Source organism: Neolamprologus multifasciatus, chromosome 1, assembly GCF_963576455.1.
Source record: "Neolamprologus multifasciatus chromosome 1, fNeoMul1.2, whole genome shotgun sequence".
In the NCBI taxonomy this organism is placed as follows: domain Eukaryota; kingdom Metazoa; phylum Chordata; class Actinopteri; order Cichliformes; family Cichlidae; genus Neolamprologus; species Neolamprologus multifasciatus.
Window position 1 is genome coordinate 34,006,622 of NC_140439.1, and position 18,950 is coordinate 34,025,571.

Here is an 18,950-nt window from a genome sequence, read left to right on the forward strand (position 1 = left end):
TTTTATTTTTGACTGATCAGTAGGACTATTCTCATTTTTACTTGTGTCGGATGGGGGACAGTTTCCTCACAGATGGCACCAGTGTAAACTAGTAGAAGGAAACAGCTGGATGCCTGCCTGTCTCTCCTGAACCTCAAGTGTTACATCTGGCCTTTACTTTATAAAGATCAGCACTAATGTGTTCAATGAAATGACACATCATAAGCAACGGAAAATCTATTTCTCAATATTTCATAAAGAGGAAGACAATACTGAAGGCAGCAGCTAAACAAATCCTCTGGAGTTACACTTTCTAGGAATTCATCTTTCTAAAACACAACTTTCCCTAATCTGCTGAATGGATGCTGCAAGAGTCGATCCATGCACTTGCGTGCACAATGAACTAACAACCCAGCATTATATTCTTGCTAGAATTTCATTAGTGTTAATTCAAAATCAGCTGCAGCATGTGACGTGTATTTGCATACTACAGTCATTAGTGCTGAGTGATGCAACATAACAGGTTTCAAGAAATAACCCACCAAAAGACGTCTCTACAAACAGACTATCCAAAGGTCAAAGCAGTGACACGAGTAAAAGGTTAACAACAGCGTCCTACCACGTACCTCGACGATGTCAGAGTTGGTTCTGCTCTCGTGGGGTTCGTTGTATTCGGTGTACTTCAGCAGGACTTTGTCCATGTCGGTACTGGCGTACTGAAACAGCTTGTTGGAGCCATTGAAGATGATGAGGGCAATTTCACAGTCACACAGAACACTTAACTCGTAGGCCTTCTTCATCAGGCCAAACTTTCTCTTCATGAAAGTCACCTGGAAGAACAAAAGCCAGAGATCAGCCTAGAATAGCTAACCTACAACAGGTCAAATAGAGGGTCATACCTGTTGGTTCTGACAAGAAAGTCAGAGTATTTATAAAATTAAGGCTACACGGCATCCAAAAATATTTTTGGATGTGTTCTGTTTGAAGTAATAAATCACCGTTTGCTTTGTACTCTGTGCTGTGTGTTGAAAATGTTATAAATCTTTCAAAAAAAAACCAAACCTGTTTACAGTAACAATTACATTTTTTTGTCTTCATAACCCGATAATATTAAAAAAAATGTCTTTTAAAGCAGTGAAATCGAAATAGTCCATCTAATGCAGCGGTCCTCGACCTTTTTTGCGCCACGGACCGGTTTATGCCCGACAATATTTTCATGGACCAGCCTTTAAGGTGTCGCGGATAAATACAACAAAATAAAACTAGTACTGGTACCGAAAAAAATAAAATTTATTCATAACACACGTGAAAAGACCCATGAAGACCGAGTTAACGATAAAAACCCTGAAAACTATACATTTCACACCTGAGCCTCAACTCTCGCGGCCCGGTACCAAACGACTCACGGACCGGTACCAGTCCGAGGCCCGGGGGTTGGGGACCGCTGATCTAATGGCTTCTGAACAGGTAATCCGCTGTGCTTTCCCCCGTGGCCTCTGATGTGAATGTATGGTGCAATGATAGCAATAGTAATACAAATCTGCACTAACATAAATGTTTCATTTTAGGTGTTTAAACAACTCTTCCAAAACAAGCAATACATTTGTCAGCTCATCCCACCGCCGCGTTCGCTGGCTGATAGTTTTCAGAGAAAAGAGAAGAGAATTAAAATGTGCGTGTAAGTGTCAAACAGGAAGAGACAAGGGGTGGGGGATCTCTAGTTCTCTCTAGTTCTGCACTTCTGAAAGAACGCAGTAATAATCTGGAAATACTAATTCAGTAACACTGCAGTTTCTAGTGGAATGTTACTGAATGAGTGGAGTGGATGGGAAAGGTAGGTGGGGAAAGAAACGATGTAATGTTTCACCTCCCTTAATGATTACCATCATGGTGTTCAACTTTATTAGTAAGACAGAGGGCTGTGCATAAACATTTTCAGCAGAAATACAGTCAAACCCCCCTTTAAGCTCATACTGCATACATATTGCACTATGGCTTATAAAGTAGAACAGTCATTCTTGACACCTCCATATTCCTTCAGACCATAAAGCTAAAACATATTGTTTGGAGTGGACCATTTACAGCTCAGTGTAAACCCACACATAACCCACAGGTCACACATGGATCATGCTCTTATCCCTTTTTTGGTGTGTAGCTCACTCCCTGCAATGAATCATCTGTATTTATCTGGGTATGTCTTACTTCTGTCATAGCTTCTGGGATCCTGACTCATATCTTTTCAGTTCCAGAAGCTTCTGCAGACTCACATCTCAAAGCTTTCTGGCAATGTTGAGTGTCAGGTGTATTTCTTTTTACATAGTTATTTCTCCTGTTTTGGCTTCCCTTCATTGGCTTCCTGTTAAATCCAGAATTGAATTCAAAATCCTGCTCCTCACATACAAGGTCTTAAATAATCAGGCCCCATCTTATCTTAATGACCTTGTAGTACCATATCACCCTATTAGAGCACTTCGCTCTCACACTGCAGGCCTACTTGTTGTTCCTAGAGTATTTAAAAGTAGAATGGGAGGGAGAGCCTTCAGATTTCAGGCCCCTCTTCTGTGGAACCAGCTTCCAGTTTGGATTCGGGAGACAGACACTATCTCTACTTTTAAGATTAGGCTTAAAACTTTCCTTTTTGCTAAAGCATATAGTTAGGGCTGGACCAGGTGACCCTGAATCCTCCCTTAGTTATGCTGCAATAGACGTAGGCTGCCGGGGGATTCCCATGATGCATTGAGTTTTTCCTTTCCAGTCTCCTTTCTCACTCACTATGTATTAACAGACCTCTCTGCATTGAATCATATCTGTTATTAACCTCTGTCTCTCTTCCACAGCATGTCTTTTATCCTGTCTTCCTTCTCTCACCCCAACCAGTCGCAGCAGATGGCCCCGCCCCTCCCTGAGCCTGGTTCTGCCGGAGGTTTCTTCCTGTTAAAGGGGAGTTTTTCCTTCCCACTGTCGCCAAAGTGCTTGCTCATAGGGGGTCATATGATTGTTTTGTTGTGATTTGGTGCTATATAAATAAAATTGAATTGAATTGAATTGAATAGTTCAGTTCTTTACACTTTCCTTTACACTTGTTGTTCTGAGCACTTTTACAGATCTTACCATAACGCTGTCATGACACTCAAGCATCATTATGGCCAAGAATTATAACAGGAAGTGTCTTGATTATTACCTCTGTAAAATATAATTGGGACTAGAGACAGATTTACAACTTTCAAAACAGCCCAGTTGTACGAAAATGTATACCGACACAGGACACATTATTATTAGAGCTAAAAATCTAAACTATTCACAGTCAAATAACAAATTTTTTTTTCTCTATTTTTAGCTTTTAGTTGCTTTTCTGCCAAACGATTTATTTAATTGATGGGAATTCTAAATAATACCACTTGAGTGATGGCTTAGTGGCGTTTCAAGAAACTGTAGTAGAAAACATCCACTCCTCTGACATTCTTTTTTACTTTTCCTGTTTTATGCATTCCCGAAGTGAGGAAACCATTTTATATCCTGGTATTATATACAGTATGTCATTGCTTTACATACTACAGTTATAAAGCAGAAATAAGACAGACTAACTTTGATCTAATATCTTTACTGTTACCAAAGTATTTAACTGTATTTGCAGTAAAATAATGTTGTTTTCTTTCATTTATCGACAGCTGACATTGTAAAGCTAGTTTGACTATAGTCTACACGGTAAACCCTCAGATGGGTAAATATGTGGTCTCTGGTTTAAGCCTCATTTGAAGAATTTTACTCAGTGGACTGTAGATTGACTTTTCTTTTTTATAGTATAGAACACCAAATAGACATTGACTGGGACTGAATTATTTGCACACAAACATTCATAAACATTTTTATTTTCTTCCCATCCGGGCTGCTATAATGTAATGTGTGCCTAGTCGCAATATTTTGTATAGTAATTCTCACAGAATCGTTTTTGCAAACATGTTACAGTAACAAGATTAAATGATAGTGGTGAACTGAATGACAGTCTTACAGTTTGGGAAATAAACACGTCCTGAATTCATAAGTGTGCTCATTTGTAAAAAAAACAAAAAAAACACATGACATAAAAGTTATAAGTTGATTAGCATGTCATTGAGTACAATAAGTATTTGATTCCCTTACAACACACTTAGTACTTGAGTACTTAGTACTTTGTAGAGACAACCTTGTTGGCAAGCACAGCAGTAAGATGTTTCTTGTAGTTGGTCACCAGATCAGAACACATCTCAGCAGGCAATTTGGCCCACTCCTCTTCACAGAAACTCTATAAATTATTTTAGCTTTCTTGGCTCCTGCTTGGCAACTCATTGATGTACTTCTTCTTCAGCCACTCCTGGCAGTTATTTTGGATCATTGACCGGCTGAAAGGCCCATCCAGGACCGATTTTCAATGTTCAGGTTGAGGGAAGGAGGTTCTCATCCAAGATTTTTTTTATACATGGGTCTGTCCATTGGCCCCTCGCTGCAGTGAAGCCATCCTGTACCCTTAGCAGAAAAACAGCCCCCAAACAGAACGTTTCCACTTCCATGCTTGATTGTGGGGATGATGTTCTTTGGGTTATACTCAGTGTTTCCACAAACACAGCAAATTAATGTCATGCAAAACTTTCATCTAACCGGAGTTTTTTTCTCCCAAACCTTCTCTTAATCATTTAGATGTTCACTGATAAACTTAAGATAGGCCTGTACACATGCCTTCTCATGATGTTGGGATCATCAATCCATTACAGCATATTGTGATACCAATGAAGTGCTTGGTGACCGGGGTACCAACTGCCCTGAGATCAGTTACAACCTTGTCATGTGTAGTTCTCGCCTAATCCACCAACTTTCTCATTTTTATTCTCACCCCATGAGGCAAGATCTTGCATAGAGCTCAGACTGTGGGTGACTGATGGTCACTTTGTTTTCCATTTTTTAATAATCTTAGCAGAAGTTCACCTTCTCACCAAGCTTTTTGCTGATGGTCTTGTAGCCATTCCAGCAGTCCACAGTCTTGTCCCTGACGTCCTTTGACAACTCTTTGGTCTTGCCCACAGTGGTAGATAGGTGGAAATGGAAGAAACTGATTCTGTATATAAGTGTGTTATATCCACATAATGAGATGAAATCAGGAGCACCTGTAACTGACTGATCGATTGATTGGCTGTGTGCCCATGTGGAACAGGAATTACAATCTATGGGAGCCAGAATTCTGTCTGGGTTGTAGAGAATCAAATACCTACTTCACCCAATGACATGCAAATCAATGTATAACTATTATTTAATGTTTTCTCTCTGGATCATTGGTTCATATTCTGCCCCCTCTCCATTAAAATGAAACCATGAAAATTACAAACTGTTCATTTCTTTGTAAGTGAGCAAACATGCAAATTCAGCAACACTAAATAATCAGTTTCCAATGGCATATGGTCAGTTAACTTGTAAACCGTTGTCTCTGAAAACAAGTTTCAAGTGATACTATTTCTTGAGCATAACTTGCAAATACATTTACGTGAAAAGAGATTACCAAAAACTACACTGTTCCTCTTTTAGAGTGTGTGGCTGCATAAACACCATCTATCACTAGTGCATCTTTCCACTACAGCCAAGTCATTGCTGTATATTGTGCATGATGTGTGATAGTCTGATACATTAAAAAGAGGAAAAAATGCTGAAAACACTTTATGCACTTGACAGATAAAAAAAAACACAAACCAACTTCCCAAAATAGAGTTCAAGAACCTAAATATACGGCAGACTCAAGTGATAGTGCACGCCACACAACTGAAGCAGTGTCTATCTAAAAACGCTCCAGCCAAGACAACCAAACATCAAATATAAACATTATCCCAGATATTTATTTTCCAGCCACATCCCTATTTCCAGAGCCTGTGCCTTCCTTCCAGACAGGCTGGTATTTGTTGTGCTGTTGGGGGTGATATATATAGAGGAGACAGACAGAGAGGGATTCCAGTGGGCAGCAATGTGGCTGCGTAAGGAGACGGTGAGGAGAGAAGGCCACTGTGTGTCCCTAACACTGACCCACCCTGCTAATGACAGGGTGCTGTCCGGACCCAGCTAACCCCAAATTACTGCCCTCGCCACCAGCTGTGACCACTACACTCTCAAAAGTGAAACAGCTTAAAGAAACCTCTGGGAGCTTCTTAGATTTAAACAAAAGTGTACCAGCAAAAGGTTGGGTGCAGGATCCTTTTACAAAGTGTTAATGAACCTATCAGTACGTGCTCATGTACATAATATGTGTCTTTTTATTAGAAACGAGTACCTGACTTAAATGGCACTTCTACTTTCATGCGGCTCTTTGGGATCGTGGAATCAACACAGTGAACGTCACATTTTTAGAGTGTGCTCTGAGCAGGAGCGCCACATGGGCCACACATCGACGCATGAGATATCACGAAAACGAAACATAACAATGAAATAAATGCTAAAACTAGAAGCTGCTCTCAACAGTTAAAGTACACAGCAGATTTCAGCACTGACATAAAGCAACAACGCAAAGATATTTTGCGCAAAAACAAAAAAAAAAGACATTTAAGAAGACAAAGGAAGAAGACACTCACCTGTCGGTTCCTCTCATCAACGATACGGGTGATTTGAATCTTCTTCCTTCCCATTGCTAAAGCAACGTCCACCAACAACCAAAGATGAATATCAGAGGGCTCCAAGTAGTTAAAAATTTAAAAGAGAATCCTCAACACATAGTCCCCCTGTCAGCTCCTGTTAGTCCATCAGCTTAGCATGGCTTTCTGAAAGAGAGCAACAATCAGCGTTAACTTAATCATTGCTTATTTACTGTGTACGAGCAGTCGCAGAAACAGCTCTATTCAGCAAAGATGTTCAAACACTTGGACAAATCATAGAGTGCAAAGGGTCACACACGGCTTACACTGAAAATGCCAGTTATGCAAGGAAAGAAGGAACAGAAAGAAGAATGAATAATAAACATACATTAGTCAGGGACACAAAATCCAAAATCTGCAGTTTGGCATTTCACATTTTGCTGTCACTGTTGATTGCAGTTTTGTAGAAAGAAGGAGGACATCAAAACACCATAAAGAGAGCCATTAAGAGGATACGAAGCGAGACTGACTAAACACGTGCTGGTCCAACAACAAGGATATGATCCCTCACCAGCTTCTCAACTACTACTGCTGGAACACACAATTGAGCCAAAGACTGAACTTTCTGTTTGTTCTAGAGAGCGTTCCTTTCCCTCTGGAGCTTAATCTATAATTATAGAGACACATGAGCACAGACACTGTAATACATAGAGAATAAGCGTCACACTGTATGTAGCATACTTCATCCTCTGTATACTGTAGCTTGCACCAACCTCTTCTTTATCTGCACCAACCAGGCCAGCTGCCTTTAGTGGATTCACCTCTGCTTTCTGGCTTTCTCCTCTTGCAGGAGTGACCACCTGCCTTGATGCGTCCCTCCTTTCTTCAACCTCAGTGTTTCTGAGCCCTGCCTTCCCGCAGAGCTCCTTAGCTCTTACCTAATCTCATCTGATCTGGGAGGAGGCAGAGAGTGAGACGAAGCCAGGCTTTATCCTAACCCTCCCTGGATTATTGCAGCATGTGGAGCCCAGCGCTGAGCCACCAAAACCCCCACAGCAGACCCATTTCACATGGTTGAGAGATAGAACAAATGCATTTGTCTTTCACCAGAGAAAATGTATTGGTTATTTTTATAGATTTAAATGTAGTGCACATATCTTAAATGGTAATATAGTTAAATACCACAAAAAAAAAAACCACACACACACTTAAATTTTCCAAAATACCACTTTAATTCCAAATATATCTTTGCCCACTTTGTTCTTGTTCCATTTAAATGATTATTTGAAACCCTACATTTTCTGTTTTTTTTAACATTTAAAGCAAAGTTATATTTAAACACAATTAATTTGCAAGAAAAGGCACGCTATCACTCTAATGCTTCCTGTTCACCATCAGCTGAGATCCCAACTGACCCTCCAGAAGTCACGGCAGAACATAAACTGTAACAGACAAAGACTCCTTGTATGTTCGGGATTTAAAGGTCACGCGGATTTATCGGTTTTACAATCTGGATGATTTGATGGGAAGACACGAATATTTTTAAAAGAGAGAACGAAAATCCTTTCCATGATACTCATCCCTGCAAGCATCATCACGCAGATATTTATTTCAGCCTGTGCTTTTGAGTGTTGAATATTTGCAGTGTTCTAAGTTTCGATCAGATAAACCCTAGTATTGCTGTGGTATTATTAGGATAACAGACTGGACTTTGTACCTTAGTCACGGCATTCTGTCGCTAAAACATGATGATCTGCTTAAATCTGCTAAATTTGAACACTTCAGGTCACATTAAGTAAAGTCATAACCATAACTGGCCTCTTAGCCGGCCTAACTGGAAATCTGAATAAATGGGATTGGCCCGTTAGTTGCTTGGGCCAGCAATTACTTTAGTTTGGTGTAAAATGATTTTAGAAGATCTTAAATGTTAAGACGGGAAATGTTTATTCTTCCAATTTGGAAGCCTGTTGAATTAGAAACAGTTGAATGTGTTCATTGTTTGCTATTATATATTTATATCAGTATAAATGTGTTCAGCATAAATGCATCTTATGTAATAACATTGAAAATTTGATGGTGCTTTTTCATTTTGTAGCAGATTTAAAGTTTGACATTATTGCAAAAATCTTTCATGAATCTGCCGCTTCACTGGTCATTAATGACCTCTAATCATCTATCCATTTTCGTAACAGGCTGGAGTCTGTCCCAGCTGTCACAGGGCGAGAGGCAGAGTATACTCTGGATAGACCACCAGTCTACCATAGAGACAGACAGACAACTATTCATGCTCACATCCACACCCACGGCCAGTTTATAATCACCAATTAATCCAACATGTCTTTGGACTGTGGGAGGGAGCTGGATAACAAGGAAACCTCCGTGTTGTGACAGTGCCACTGCACCACCATGCTGCCTATGATATGAAAAATATGGTGGCTAAAATCAGTACAATAATTACTTTGAACCAAGCTGCCAACTTGCCAAATTAATAGAAGTGTTGTTGTGGAAGCAATTTGCATCCATATATAACTCTGTCAAAGATTTACATTAGAAACCAGTTTAACTAGTTATAATCCAACACTTTGTACTGAAATTGAGCACTCAAAGTGCTTCTATGCTACAAGCTGCATTTATCCTTCCTATTTCAAGTAAACTCTGATTGATCAGAGGCAGCAGGGTTCAGCTTCTTGTCTAAGGAAACTTTGACATGTGGACTGGAGAAGCCAGGAATTGAACCACTGACCCTCCTACCAGGGGACAGCTTGCTGTTTCTTTTACCACAAAATGCCTTCTGTGGGAATATTTCCTATCACTTTATTTGCTTCAAAAAGAAAATGTGGAAAAATGTACCAAAAAAAGACAAGTGTTAGGTCTGTTTGTCTTTTTTGAATTGCACTAACGCTAACCTTTTTAATGGGATATTTTTATAATTAAAGACAAATTAAAGTTTGTTTTTAAGACCCCCTTTACTTATTACACACTAGTGTTAGAGTCTGGACTGGATAGTGGACCAGTGCTCTTTTCTAATATATTTAGCAACTCACACATTAAGTGCTTAATAGTAGGAGGACACAGCACAAGACTCTGATACCAGACTTGGGTTCACCTTCTCTTGTGTTTTGGCGGCCCAGCGCGGCCCAGCTCAGTTGTCAACAATGGCGGCAGCTAGTTAGTTGTAATATTACTCTTATTATTCTTTCTGGGTCACAAAATAAATGTTTAACATATTTTCACGTGAGAATGTAGCTGTGTAAACCTGAAATATCTGCTCAGTTTATCAAGACACCACATATTTTCAAAAGCACTTGTTGGGATTATAATATTATTTTATGCCATGTTAGACCCCTAATTAAAGATTGTGAATTATTAGGTAGTTTTAGTTTGCATTATTCTCCTGAATTAGAAGAAGGTGATAACTATTACATTTGTTAAACTGATTTGCATTACATTAGACTGCTGATTTATTGTGAATGAATGATATTGTTTTATGATGCATTATACTGCTGAGTTATAAGAAATACTGTTTGCAGAAAGTCATCGCCTTATTTGTCTGGTTAGAAGAGAACAGAGCATACTGCCCCATCTCAGCAGGAGCAGATAAACAGGGAGCCAAGGTCGTAGCTTAGGCGCTGTGTGTGAGAAAGAATGTGAATGTTTAGGCTTTTATGATTAGGTGGGGGCCACTAGAGGCTATAAGAGTTTGATCAATGCTCCAGCATTTTGAGATCTGATGCTGTCTGCGTACAGTGTCCATCTCCCATGCGTGTTCATTAAAATCATCCTTTGACTCAACCCGGCCGGACCAGTGTTGTTATTTTGGTTTTCTTCTTGTATCCATCCCCAATATTTGAATCCATGACAGTTTGGGGGCTCGTCCTGTGGTATTGGTGTGGAAGTTGGAGGTTTGGACGGTCCGAGGCTGTCGAACGGACAGGCACGAGCCAGTGGTCTGACGTGAGTGGGCATAAGCTGGCTTATCCAAAGGTAAGGCACTACCTGTTGAATTAAAAAATTGCCAAATTGGACATGAAAAAAATTAAAGTCTACTCACTGAAATTACTGGTAGATGTCTGTTTTGATTTTGATGAAAAAATCTCATGAGATTTGAAAGTTGAAGTAAGTTTGTAAGTTACAGTACTGGTACGTTTCCGGAAACGTCTGTTACCCACCAGCTCGATAGCTGGTGGGTAACATGATATATAAGTCACTTAGATAACTTAAAAATGATACTGTTTGGCTTTTTTTAGTATTTTATTTGTTCCTGAGTAAATCGGTTTGGCTGAGATTAAAGTTATAGTTTCTACACAGCTGAATAAACGTCAAAGAGACAACTGATTATCAGAAGTGTGAGATGCTCAAGAGTATACTCCGGTGTCCTGGTATAGTTTAGATAGCAAGGAGTTTATTAAACTCCACCGAAACAATCTGCAAAGGTCATTAAAATGAAATAAACTATCATCTTGTCTTTATTTTTAGTTAGCACATACCTTAAACTAGGGATGCACCGATACCGATACTGGTATCAAGGCCGATACTGTAAAATGTGTGTGTACTCATACTCGTAAAAGTTAACCGATACCATGAACCGATACCAACTTATTTAATTAATCAGAGGGTGGCATGTCATTTCTGTTGTAGTTTTTTAGATTGGCCACTAGGGGGGCAATTATTATTTTATTTATTTTATTTTTTTTATAATTTTTTATATTTTATTATTTATTTAATAATAATTATTTTGTTTGTTTGTTTACAATATGGACACTCTGCAATAATTTAAAAGTTTATTTTATTCGCAAACCTAATGTGTATTTATTTTATTCCAAACAGAAGTGTTTATTTATTATTCTGAAAGCTCGAGACAGTGCCAATAGTTCAGTGATATTTTGTTAAATTACAATGTGGAGACTCTGCAATAATTTAGCAGAAGTGCTTATTTTTCACTTGAAATTTTTTTGTGGTCATTTTTATTAAGATTTTATTTTTTATCGGCAGGGAATATAATAAAACTTGTCTTCCAATTAATTGTATTTGTGTGTGTGTGTGTGGTAGAAGTATCGTTTTTTGTACTCTGTATCGGCAAGTACTCAGATCCAAGTATCGGTACCGTATCGGTTTGAAAAAATTGGTATCGTTGCATCCCTACCTTAAACACTTAAAGCTGTAAGCTAATGATAGTTATATAAGAGCAGATGCATGCTGGTGCAATAAGCTGTACGTTTTACGTCCAATGGATACATGATCTGATTAGTCGACTATTCGCAAAAATAATCGTTTGTGGCAGCCCTACTGGCAGTAAGTCTAGTCTCCATATGTTTTCCTCTGAGTGCTTTATTGTTGACATTTTAAAAAGAATGAAAGATGATGCACCTTGGATCCAGAAACAATGCAATACTACTGAAACACAAAATTGCCAAATGCTTATAGACACTTTTTCCTCTCTGTAGTAGCAACAATTGCTTTGTTTCAGGTTGCCCGTGCTTCAGTGGAGTCTGTTTTACACCGTTCATTCACATGTTTCCCAGACAAGTTGTCCTGGTCAATGTTACTATGGCAGAAACTGTCTGGCTGATATGAAAATTAATACAAACAGAGATGACCCAACAGACAACCAGCACTCACAAACACACAAATCATCCATGTACTGTAATATTATTACACCCAAACAAAAAGTCCCATCTATTCTAAAACAGTGAGTAACCAGATCACTTTAACAGTTTGCTTTTTTCCATTCTGAGAGTTCAAACTAAACAAGAACATCAGCATCTACTATTTGTGCTCCTAATATCTGCAACATACTACCACAAAACCTGACGTCTGCTCCAAATCTTAGTTCTTTTAATTTTAAGTACATTTTTAAATTTGTTTTAAGTTAGATCTTAAAACTGTTAAAAAGCACCGAGTTGTCTTGTACATGAAATGCGCTCTATAAATAAACCTGTCTTCCCTTGCCTAAAAGAAAATTACAGTAATTTAGGATGTGTTTCATACACTGGTAACAAATGTGATATTGCTGTGGAATTTCTCCTTTTGTGGTGAAGTAACACGCAAATATCAGATCATAATAAAGTGTTAATTATACGTATAAACACCGACATAAAAAATGTGGAAACATCAATTAAAAAATTCCCTTTCATTTCATAATTTAAACTTGCTCTGACCCTTTCAGCACCTCTCTAACTTTAGAAGATGCTTTCCTCTTGATAATTCAATTCAATTTTATTTATATAGCGCCAAATCACAACAAATGTCGCCTCAAGGCGCTTCATAAATACAGAGAAAAGCCCAACAATCATATGACCCCCTATGAGCAAGCACTTTGGCGACAGTGGGAAGGAAAAACTCCCTTTTAACAGGAAGAAACCTCCAGCAGAACCAGGCTCAGGGAGGGGCGGCCATCTGCTGCGACCGGTTGGGGTGAGAGAAGGAAGACAGGATAAAAGACATGCTGTGGAAGAGAGACAGAGGTTAATAACAGATATGATTCAATGCAGAGAAGTCTGTTAATACATAGTGAGTGAGAAAGGTGACTGGAAAGGAAAAACTCAATGCATCATGGGAATCCCCCGGCAGCCTACATCTATTGCAGCATAACTAAGGGAGGATTCAGGGTCACCTGGTCCAGCCCTAACTATATGCTTTAGCAAAAAGGAAAGTTTTAAGCCTAATCTTAAAAGTAGAGATAGTGTCTGTCTCCCGAATCCAAACTGGAAGCTGGTTCCACAGAAGAGGGGCCTGAAAACTGAAGGCTCTCCCTCCCATTCTACTTTTAAATACTCTAGGAACAACAAGTAGGCCTGCAGAGCGAGAGCGAAGTGCTCTAATAGGGTAATATGGTACTACAAGGTCATTAAGATAAGATGGGGCCTGATTATTTAAGACCTTGTATGTGAGGAGCAGGATTTTGAATTCAATTCTGGATTTAACAGGAAGCCAATGAAGGGAAGCCAAAACAGGAGAAACAGGGAGCGCTAAACCCTAGAGCGAACCTCACAGTCAAAAACCCTCCGCCTTCTCTCGCCCATGAAATCCAATTCTTGTGGATATTCGGAAGCGTGACGATGCTTTGTCAGGGTGTGAAACACACTTTTCCAAGGTTGGATTGCGCTGGATTTTACTTTATCTCGTATGTCTCTTCAATAGCAGAATCTCACTTCTTGTTGATTTGGTAAATAAGAGTCAAAGAGCTCCCACCTAACATTGTTTTACAGATAAAGTATGGTGAGTGCCACACAAGAGTACATATGAATGGGGAGTACACACATTGGAACCTCTTTGCAAAAAAAAAAAAATAGCTGACAGCCAAATACATTTGCTAAAACTTCACATAAGTTGTTAGACAAAGTGACAAAATCTTAGAATAATCACATGGACGTAAAGCAGAAGTAAAGAATATTGAGCTCAGCCAAAGACAAAACTGTGGTCTGTAAAATAAAAAAGGAAACGCCAAAGTAAGTTTTACCTTTAATAATTATTCTGTGCTTTTGTTTGTCAGTTTAAATTTGAATCAAGTTTTTAAAAAATGCAAGTTGTTATTTTTATGATTCAAACAAACGATGTTGCTTAGTGAATGTTAGTGTAGGCGAATGTAGCGGTAGCAGTACTTATTTTTGGAGTTGTTAATAACCAGCACCAAGCTAGTGCTGGGTGACTGAACACTATGGTGCATGAATATATGGGCTGCTTAGGTTTGGCAGAGCCCAGCAGCAGAGCACATCGCTGACTGTTTTTTATTTATTTATGGCTGATGTTGTTTAGATGTTTCAAGAAGTCTTTAAAGCGGAATTGCTGAGTAGTGCCATCCTAAGGCACTAAGGTTGGATGAAGAGTTTTGCACAAACACTGAAACTGCTGTGACAGAGATTCTTATCATGTATTATAAGCAAATGTAGTGCTGTGGACACCTGCCATTGTAGTGTTGTTGTTAAGATCTTTGGAACAATGCACTCGTCCCTCTCTCTGTGTCTGACAAATTACTGAGTTGACGGCAATGCAGTTAACTTGTGGCAGAGCACATAAACATCAGTTAAACTGTAAAGCTTGCAATCACTACTATATATTTGCAAATGGCTAAATAAATCATATGCAGACCACTGGCCAAGTTCTATCCATGAACATGATGTGGCAAATCATCAGAGCCCATGATAGGTATATGACACTTGTCTTGCAAGTTTTTCTACATGTCAAAAGTTGTGCACACCACCAGGATCATTTCGTATATAGGGGGTGAAGGGGTTTGGGTTTGGCTCTGAAAATATATCGGTACTCGTAGATTTTTAGGCAGACTGTGGCCACCCTACGGCTGGCTGTTTAGCTGCTGCATAAACATGACAATGATATCATTAATCTTAGTAAGAAAGTAAAGTATATACCCCAAAATGTTAAACTGTTCCTTTAAAATACTTCCCGGTTGTATACTAAGCAATAACCTATATTCTATATTACCTGTAATTATTTTTATTTAATTTAATAACTGTACAGTACTCTCTGTTTATAGTAACCATTGTCCTTAATGTAAATATGTAAGAAAAAATTGTGTATGTTTCTGTTCCGTGTCCTGTGTACTGTTTGTTTGTATATTTGTCTTTTTGGCTGCTGTTACAACCAAATTTCCCCCTTGTGGGACAATTAAAGGATTATTCTATTCTATTCTATTCTATTCTATTCTATTCTATTCTATATCCACTATGAAGAGCTCACTTAAATTTAAGCTCACTTAAAGCTACATTTTCTGACAGTGAAACATCATGACCCATGACTCTACTGAGCAATTCTTATGAATAGTGAAGTGTAGTGTGGGAGTTTGAAACATTGTGTCACCCACGTAGTTCATCAGCAACAGTGTTTCAAACTCGTGGCCACTGAAATGTTCCAAGATTAAATGCAGGTTAAGTCATCTAATATTCATCAGTCATTTAAAAATGATTTGGAACTATTACTAGCATTTATTTGTGTGCGTCTCAAAACTTCAACTAAGTCTATATTTAAAAGTATGAAAAAATTATTTACTACCACAGTGATGACAAAAAGGGTGGACATAACTAAACTAGAGTGAAGTAAAACCCCTGCAAGCTGCCAGCTTCCTGTTAGCTCTGTCAGCTACAGTACTTCCTGTTTTATGATCAGTCTGCCTGGCAAGGAAGGAGCTTTGAGTAAATCACCCTTCAAAACACTACAAACACACAAACCACCATTAACATTTTCTTATTCCATTGAACATAAATTTATTGCTACATCCGAAGCCAGAAGTCAGGCCAAAAGGTCAAATAGATCAAATTATTTTATGCTAAACTTTATTATAAGTTATTTATCAACAATAAAGTTATTTATCAGTCTGTCTCTGAATTTAAAAAATATATACACATAAACAAACACCAAACAAATTTCTAAGGGCAAAGCGCGTGATCCATACTAGTGGTTGGAGCTGGTTTCCACTGTTCCGAAGGGCCAGTGTCAGGAAAATTAAACCCTATAATTGTCCAGATTTTCCTTCTTCCATATCTGTTAAACTTCACTCCCCTGCTTTTTCTATTTAAATTACTCATTGTGGTTTAGAAGAAAGCACTGTCTAGATAGTGGAAAAAGGAAACATTCCACTTATTCCATTTGAATTTACTTGCCACGTTCTCACATCAGTCAACACCACATGGAGAGAGATGGCATGTTAAAGGGCATTCAATGTCCAACTTGTGTTCTCACATGCACCTTTGTTAGATAATTTCTCAAGAAGTTCACGGTTGGAATTCATGTGTGAAAATAGTTAACATTAATTTTGACAAATACATATCACACTATCACATATCATATAATCACATTGATGTCTATGAGCCAATATGGCAAAAAGCAAGCCTTTGGTCAACATAAAATATAAAATTGATGACAATTTTTGGTAAGAATTTGTTTTCAAGGACTTTCAACACAGCTACACCCACATGGAACCATGTGGCATTTTTGCAGGGGTGTTGGGGGTGTTGTACAGATTAGCCAAACAAGATCAAATTAGCTTACTTGGTAAGCTGATTGTTTGGGGAGAGACATGATAGCCGTTCCCTCTGTTTCCAAATGTTCTATAGGCACAGCTAACGTATAGGCTATAAGTTAATATACTGCCTATTGCTTCATAGATGTAATATATAATATAATATAATGCATCTTTGTCAATAGCAACACCTGGTCCATTCAATGCCAATAAGAGTCTCTGAGGAACAAAATTGCCTAGTGTTCTTAGACACCAGTAGAGGTGATCGATGTCAGCCCTCAGGAAGATCATAAGGTCTAGTTTTCATGCAGTGAAAAAAAACACTGTATCCGTGATGGAATGCACTTCTGCGTTTACTGCACTGCAAAAAGAAAAAGATTAAAATCCACAACAGATGTGCAGCTTTTTTCCTGAAACACTGACTCTCTCTCTCTCTCAGAATAAAGAAGCTGACAAAGTTGAACTTTTGTGTAGTTGGTCAGCAAGAAGGCAAAAAAAAAGATGATGCCTTTTTCTTCAATCGATAGCAACCTTCGCTACACAAGATTTTTTTGCACAGTGTAGTTCATACCACAACTATGTGTCAAATAAATGTTGCTCAAAGCGTATGCAAATGTACATATTTAAAAATTGTAATAGAGTGCACATAGTACCATGCATTTCCTCTTTCGGTATTTACCTTTGACATAAACATGATGGGCCCCATCTAACACTGGACTGTTGACCTCAATATGTCTTACTAAAGGGGCTTTGTAAAAATAGAAAGTTCTACACAGTAGTTCTAACATTATGAGCACTAATTAATGCCCCCCTTCACCATCTCCTCATGTAAAGAATGAGCAGAAGTTAGAGCTGTGGAAGGTTAATCATGCTCTTTCTTAACAGGTTGTTTTCAGTACAAACTGGCAGAGTAATTGGCAACCCTTTCATCACATCTCCTCATTAAAGAGCATGGGTCCAACTCTAATTGTGTTGACCCCACTGTGACCTCTGCTCCAGTCACTCCAACATTAAATCAATAAGGCTTCAAGCTGTTACTACGCAGCAGGCACCACTCGATAGCCCCCCAATCTTCTGCTGCCAGCCAAATAAAGAAATCACTGTCTCCGAATTTCATTTTGTTCCAGTAGATTATGGAGCTGATCCTAGTAGTCAGTGCAGAAACAACCATGGTGAGATCTGTGGTGATTTGCTAGTAGATGAAAGAGTTTCTCTTTCATTACTGTTTGCTAAAGTGTTAAGAACTGATGACAGAGATTGCTTTATTCGTGTCTTTACCTTCCCTGCAGCTTTGCTTGTCTCCTTGCTCTCTCCTACTTCACATTTTGCTCAGCATCGTCCTTCTTCCTTCTAGCAGCTTATTTGCATGGTATCCACCAGCAAGAGAAGAGAGGATCTTTTGCTCAAGGCAAAATAAGGCAGAAGATTCTCTCTCCCCAGCAAGCCTGGACATTCTTTGAAGTTCTAATAAATGAAGGTTTTTATAAAGGTTCTAGGGGAACGAATGCATCATAAACATTCTATGTGGTGGACCTGGTCCCTGAGGGTGCAGGACTTAGATCGGGCTTATTTACTAGCTGAAGTATTTAACAGTCCCCATCTATATTACCACTCTCCACACAAGCCCAGATGTGCACATACTTCTTTGATGTAAAGAAAGTGAATGACAATTTATGTTAAAATATCATGGAAAGAAGCAGAGACTGAATTAACATTTTGTTATGCAAATCATGCTCTGGCACAATGCACAGTTTCTGAATAAGAATGATCATTTGCATATTACTACCAGCAACAACAGCTGCAAATGAGATTCCTTGTAAACGTGGCCAATGACAAAACCTGACATTCAGTAGAGTCAAAGTCTTCTGAATGTTCCGCTTTAGCTTCTCTCCTGTGGCTTGGTGAGACAGGAACACGTCTTTTATAGTGAGTCAGGAGAAAGGAAACCAAATGATGCTGTAGTCTGTTGCCAGGCATGACAGGAACATGCACTGCGATTAATTCATCACCCACAGTCAGACAAGCTAGCCTCTGGTATCAAGCAGCCAGAGTATCGACACTGGCCTATGCTGTTTTGCAGGTCACGAAGCTAATGGGTTTTTGCTTGAAATCTAATAATTAAACTGATCTCCATGCACCAGCAGCATGGCCATTTAAAGCTAGGCTTAAGGCCAGGCAGATTAGTTGGCTTAAACTGTCATCTGCCGTACCACCAGACTCCCCAGTTAGCACGTGAAGAAGCTGTGTTATTCTGTTAAGTAGGATTCTCCTTAAGGAGGCAAGAATACATAAAAGGCCATGTCAGTGTGTGTATCAAACCATAAGAATAATGCAATAAAAATGTAATAATACATTTGTGAATTATACATTAAAAAAGCCCGTAGCTTGGAGGCTTCATTTACTGACACCCC

At 38.8% G+C, this 18,950-nt stretch overlaps 1 protein-coding gene across 2 annotated transcripts in view; it reads right to left on the bottom strand.

Moving 5' to 3' along the window:
• LOC146526140 (myocyte-specific enhancer factor 2A-like) overlaps window positions 1–18,950 on the bottom strand; it is a 52,611-nt gene that overhangs the window by 20,435 nt on the left and 13,226 nt on the right. The window contains exons 1-4 of one of the 2 annotated variants that reach the window (XM_085155881.1): window positions 11,707–12,446; window positions 7,337–11,050; window positions 6,564–6,749; window positions 606–809 (exon numbers count right to left, since the gene is read on the bottom strand). In XM_085155881.1, the coding sequence (XP_085012007.1) occupies window positions 606–809; window positions 6,564–6,617 (258 nt within the window). In that variant the 5' untranslated portion in view covers window positions 6,618–6,749; window positions 7,337–11,050; window positions 11,707–12,446. Of the gene's footprint in view, window positions 1–605; window positions 810–6,563; window positions 6,750–7,336; window positions 11,051–11,706; window positions 12,447–18,950 lie in introns of those variants that run through there. The other variant, XM_085155892.1, reaches the window with a different exon arrangement.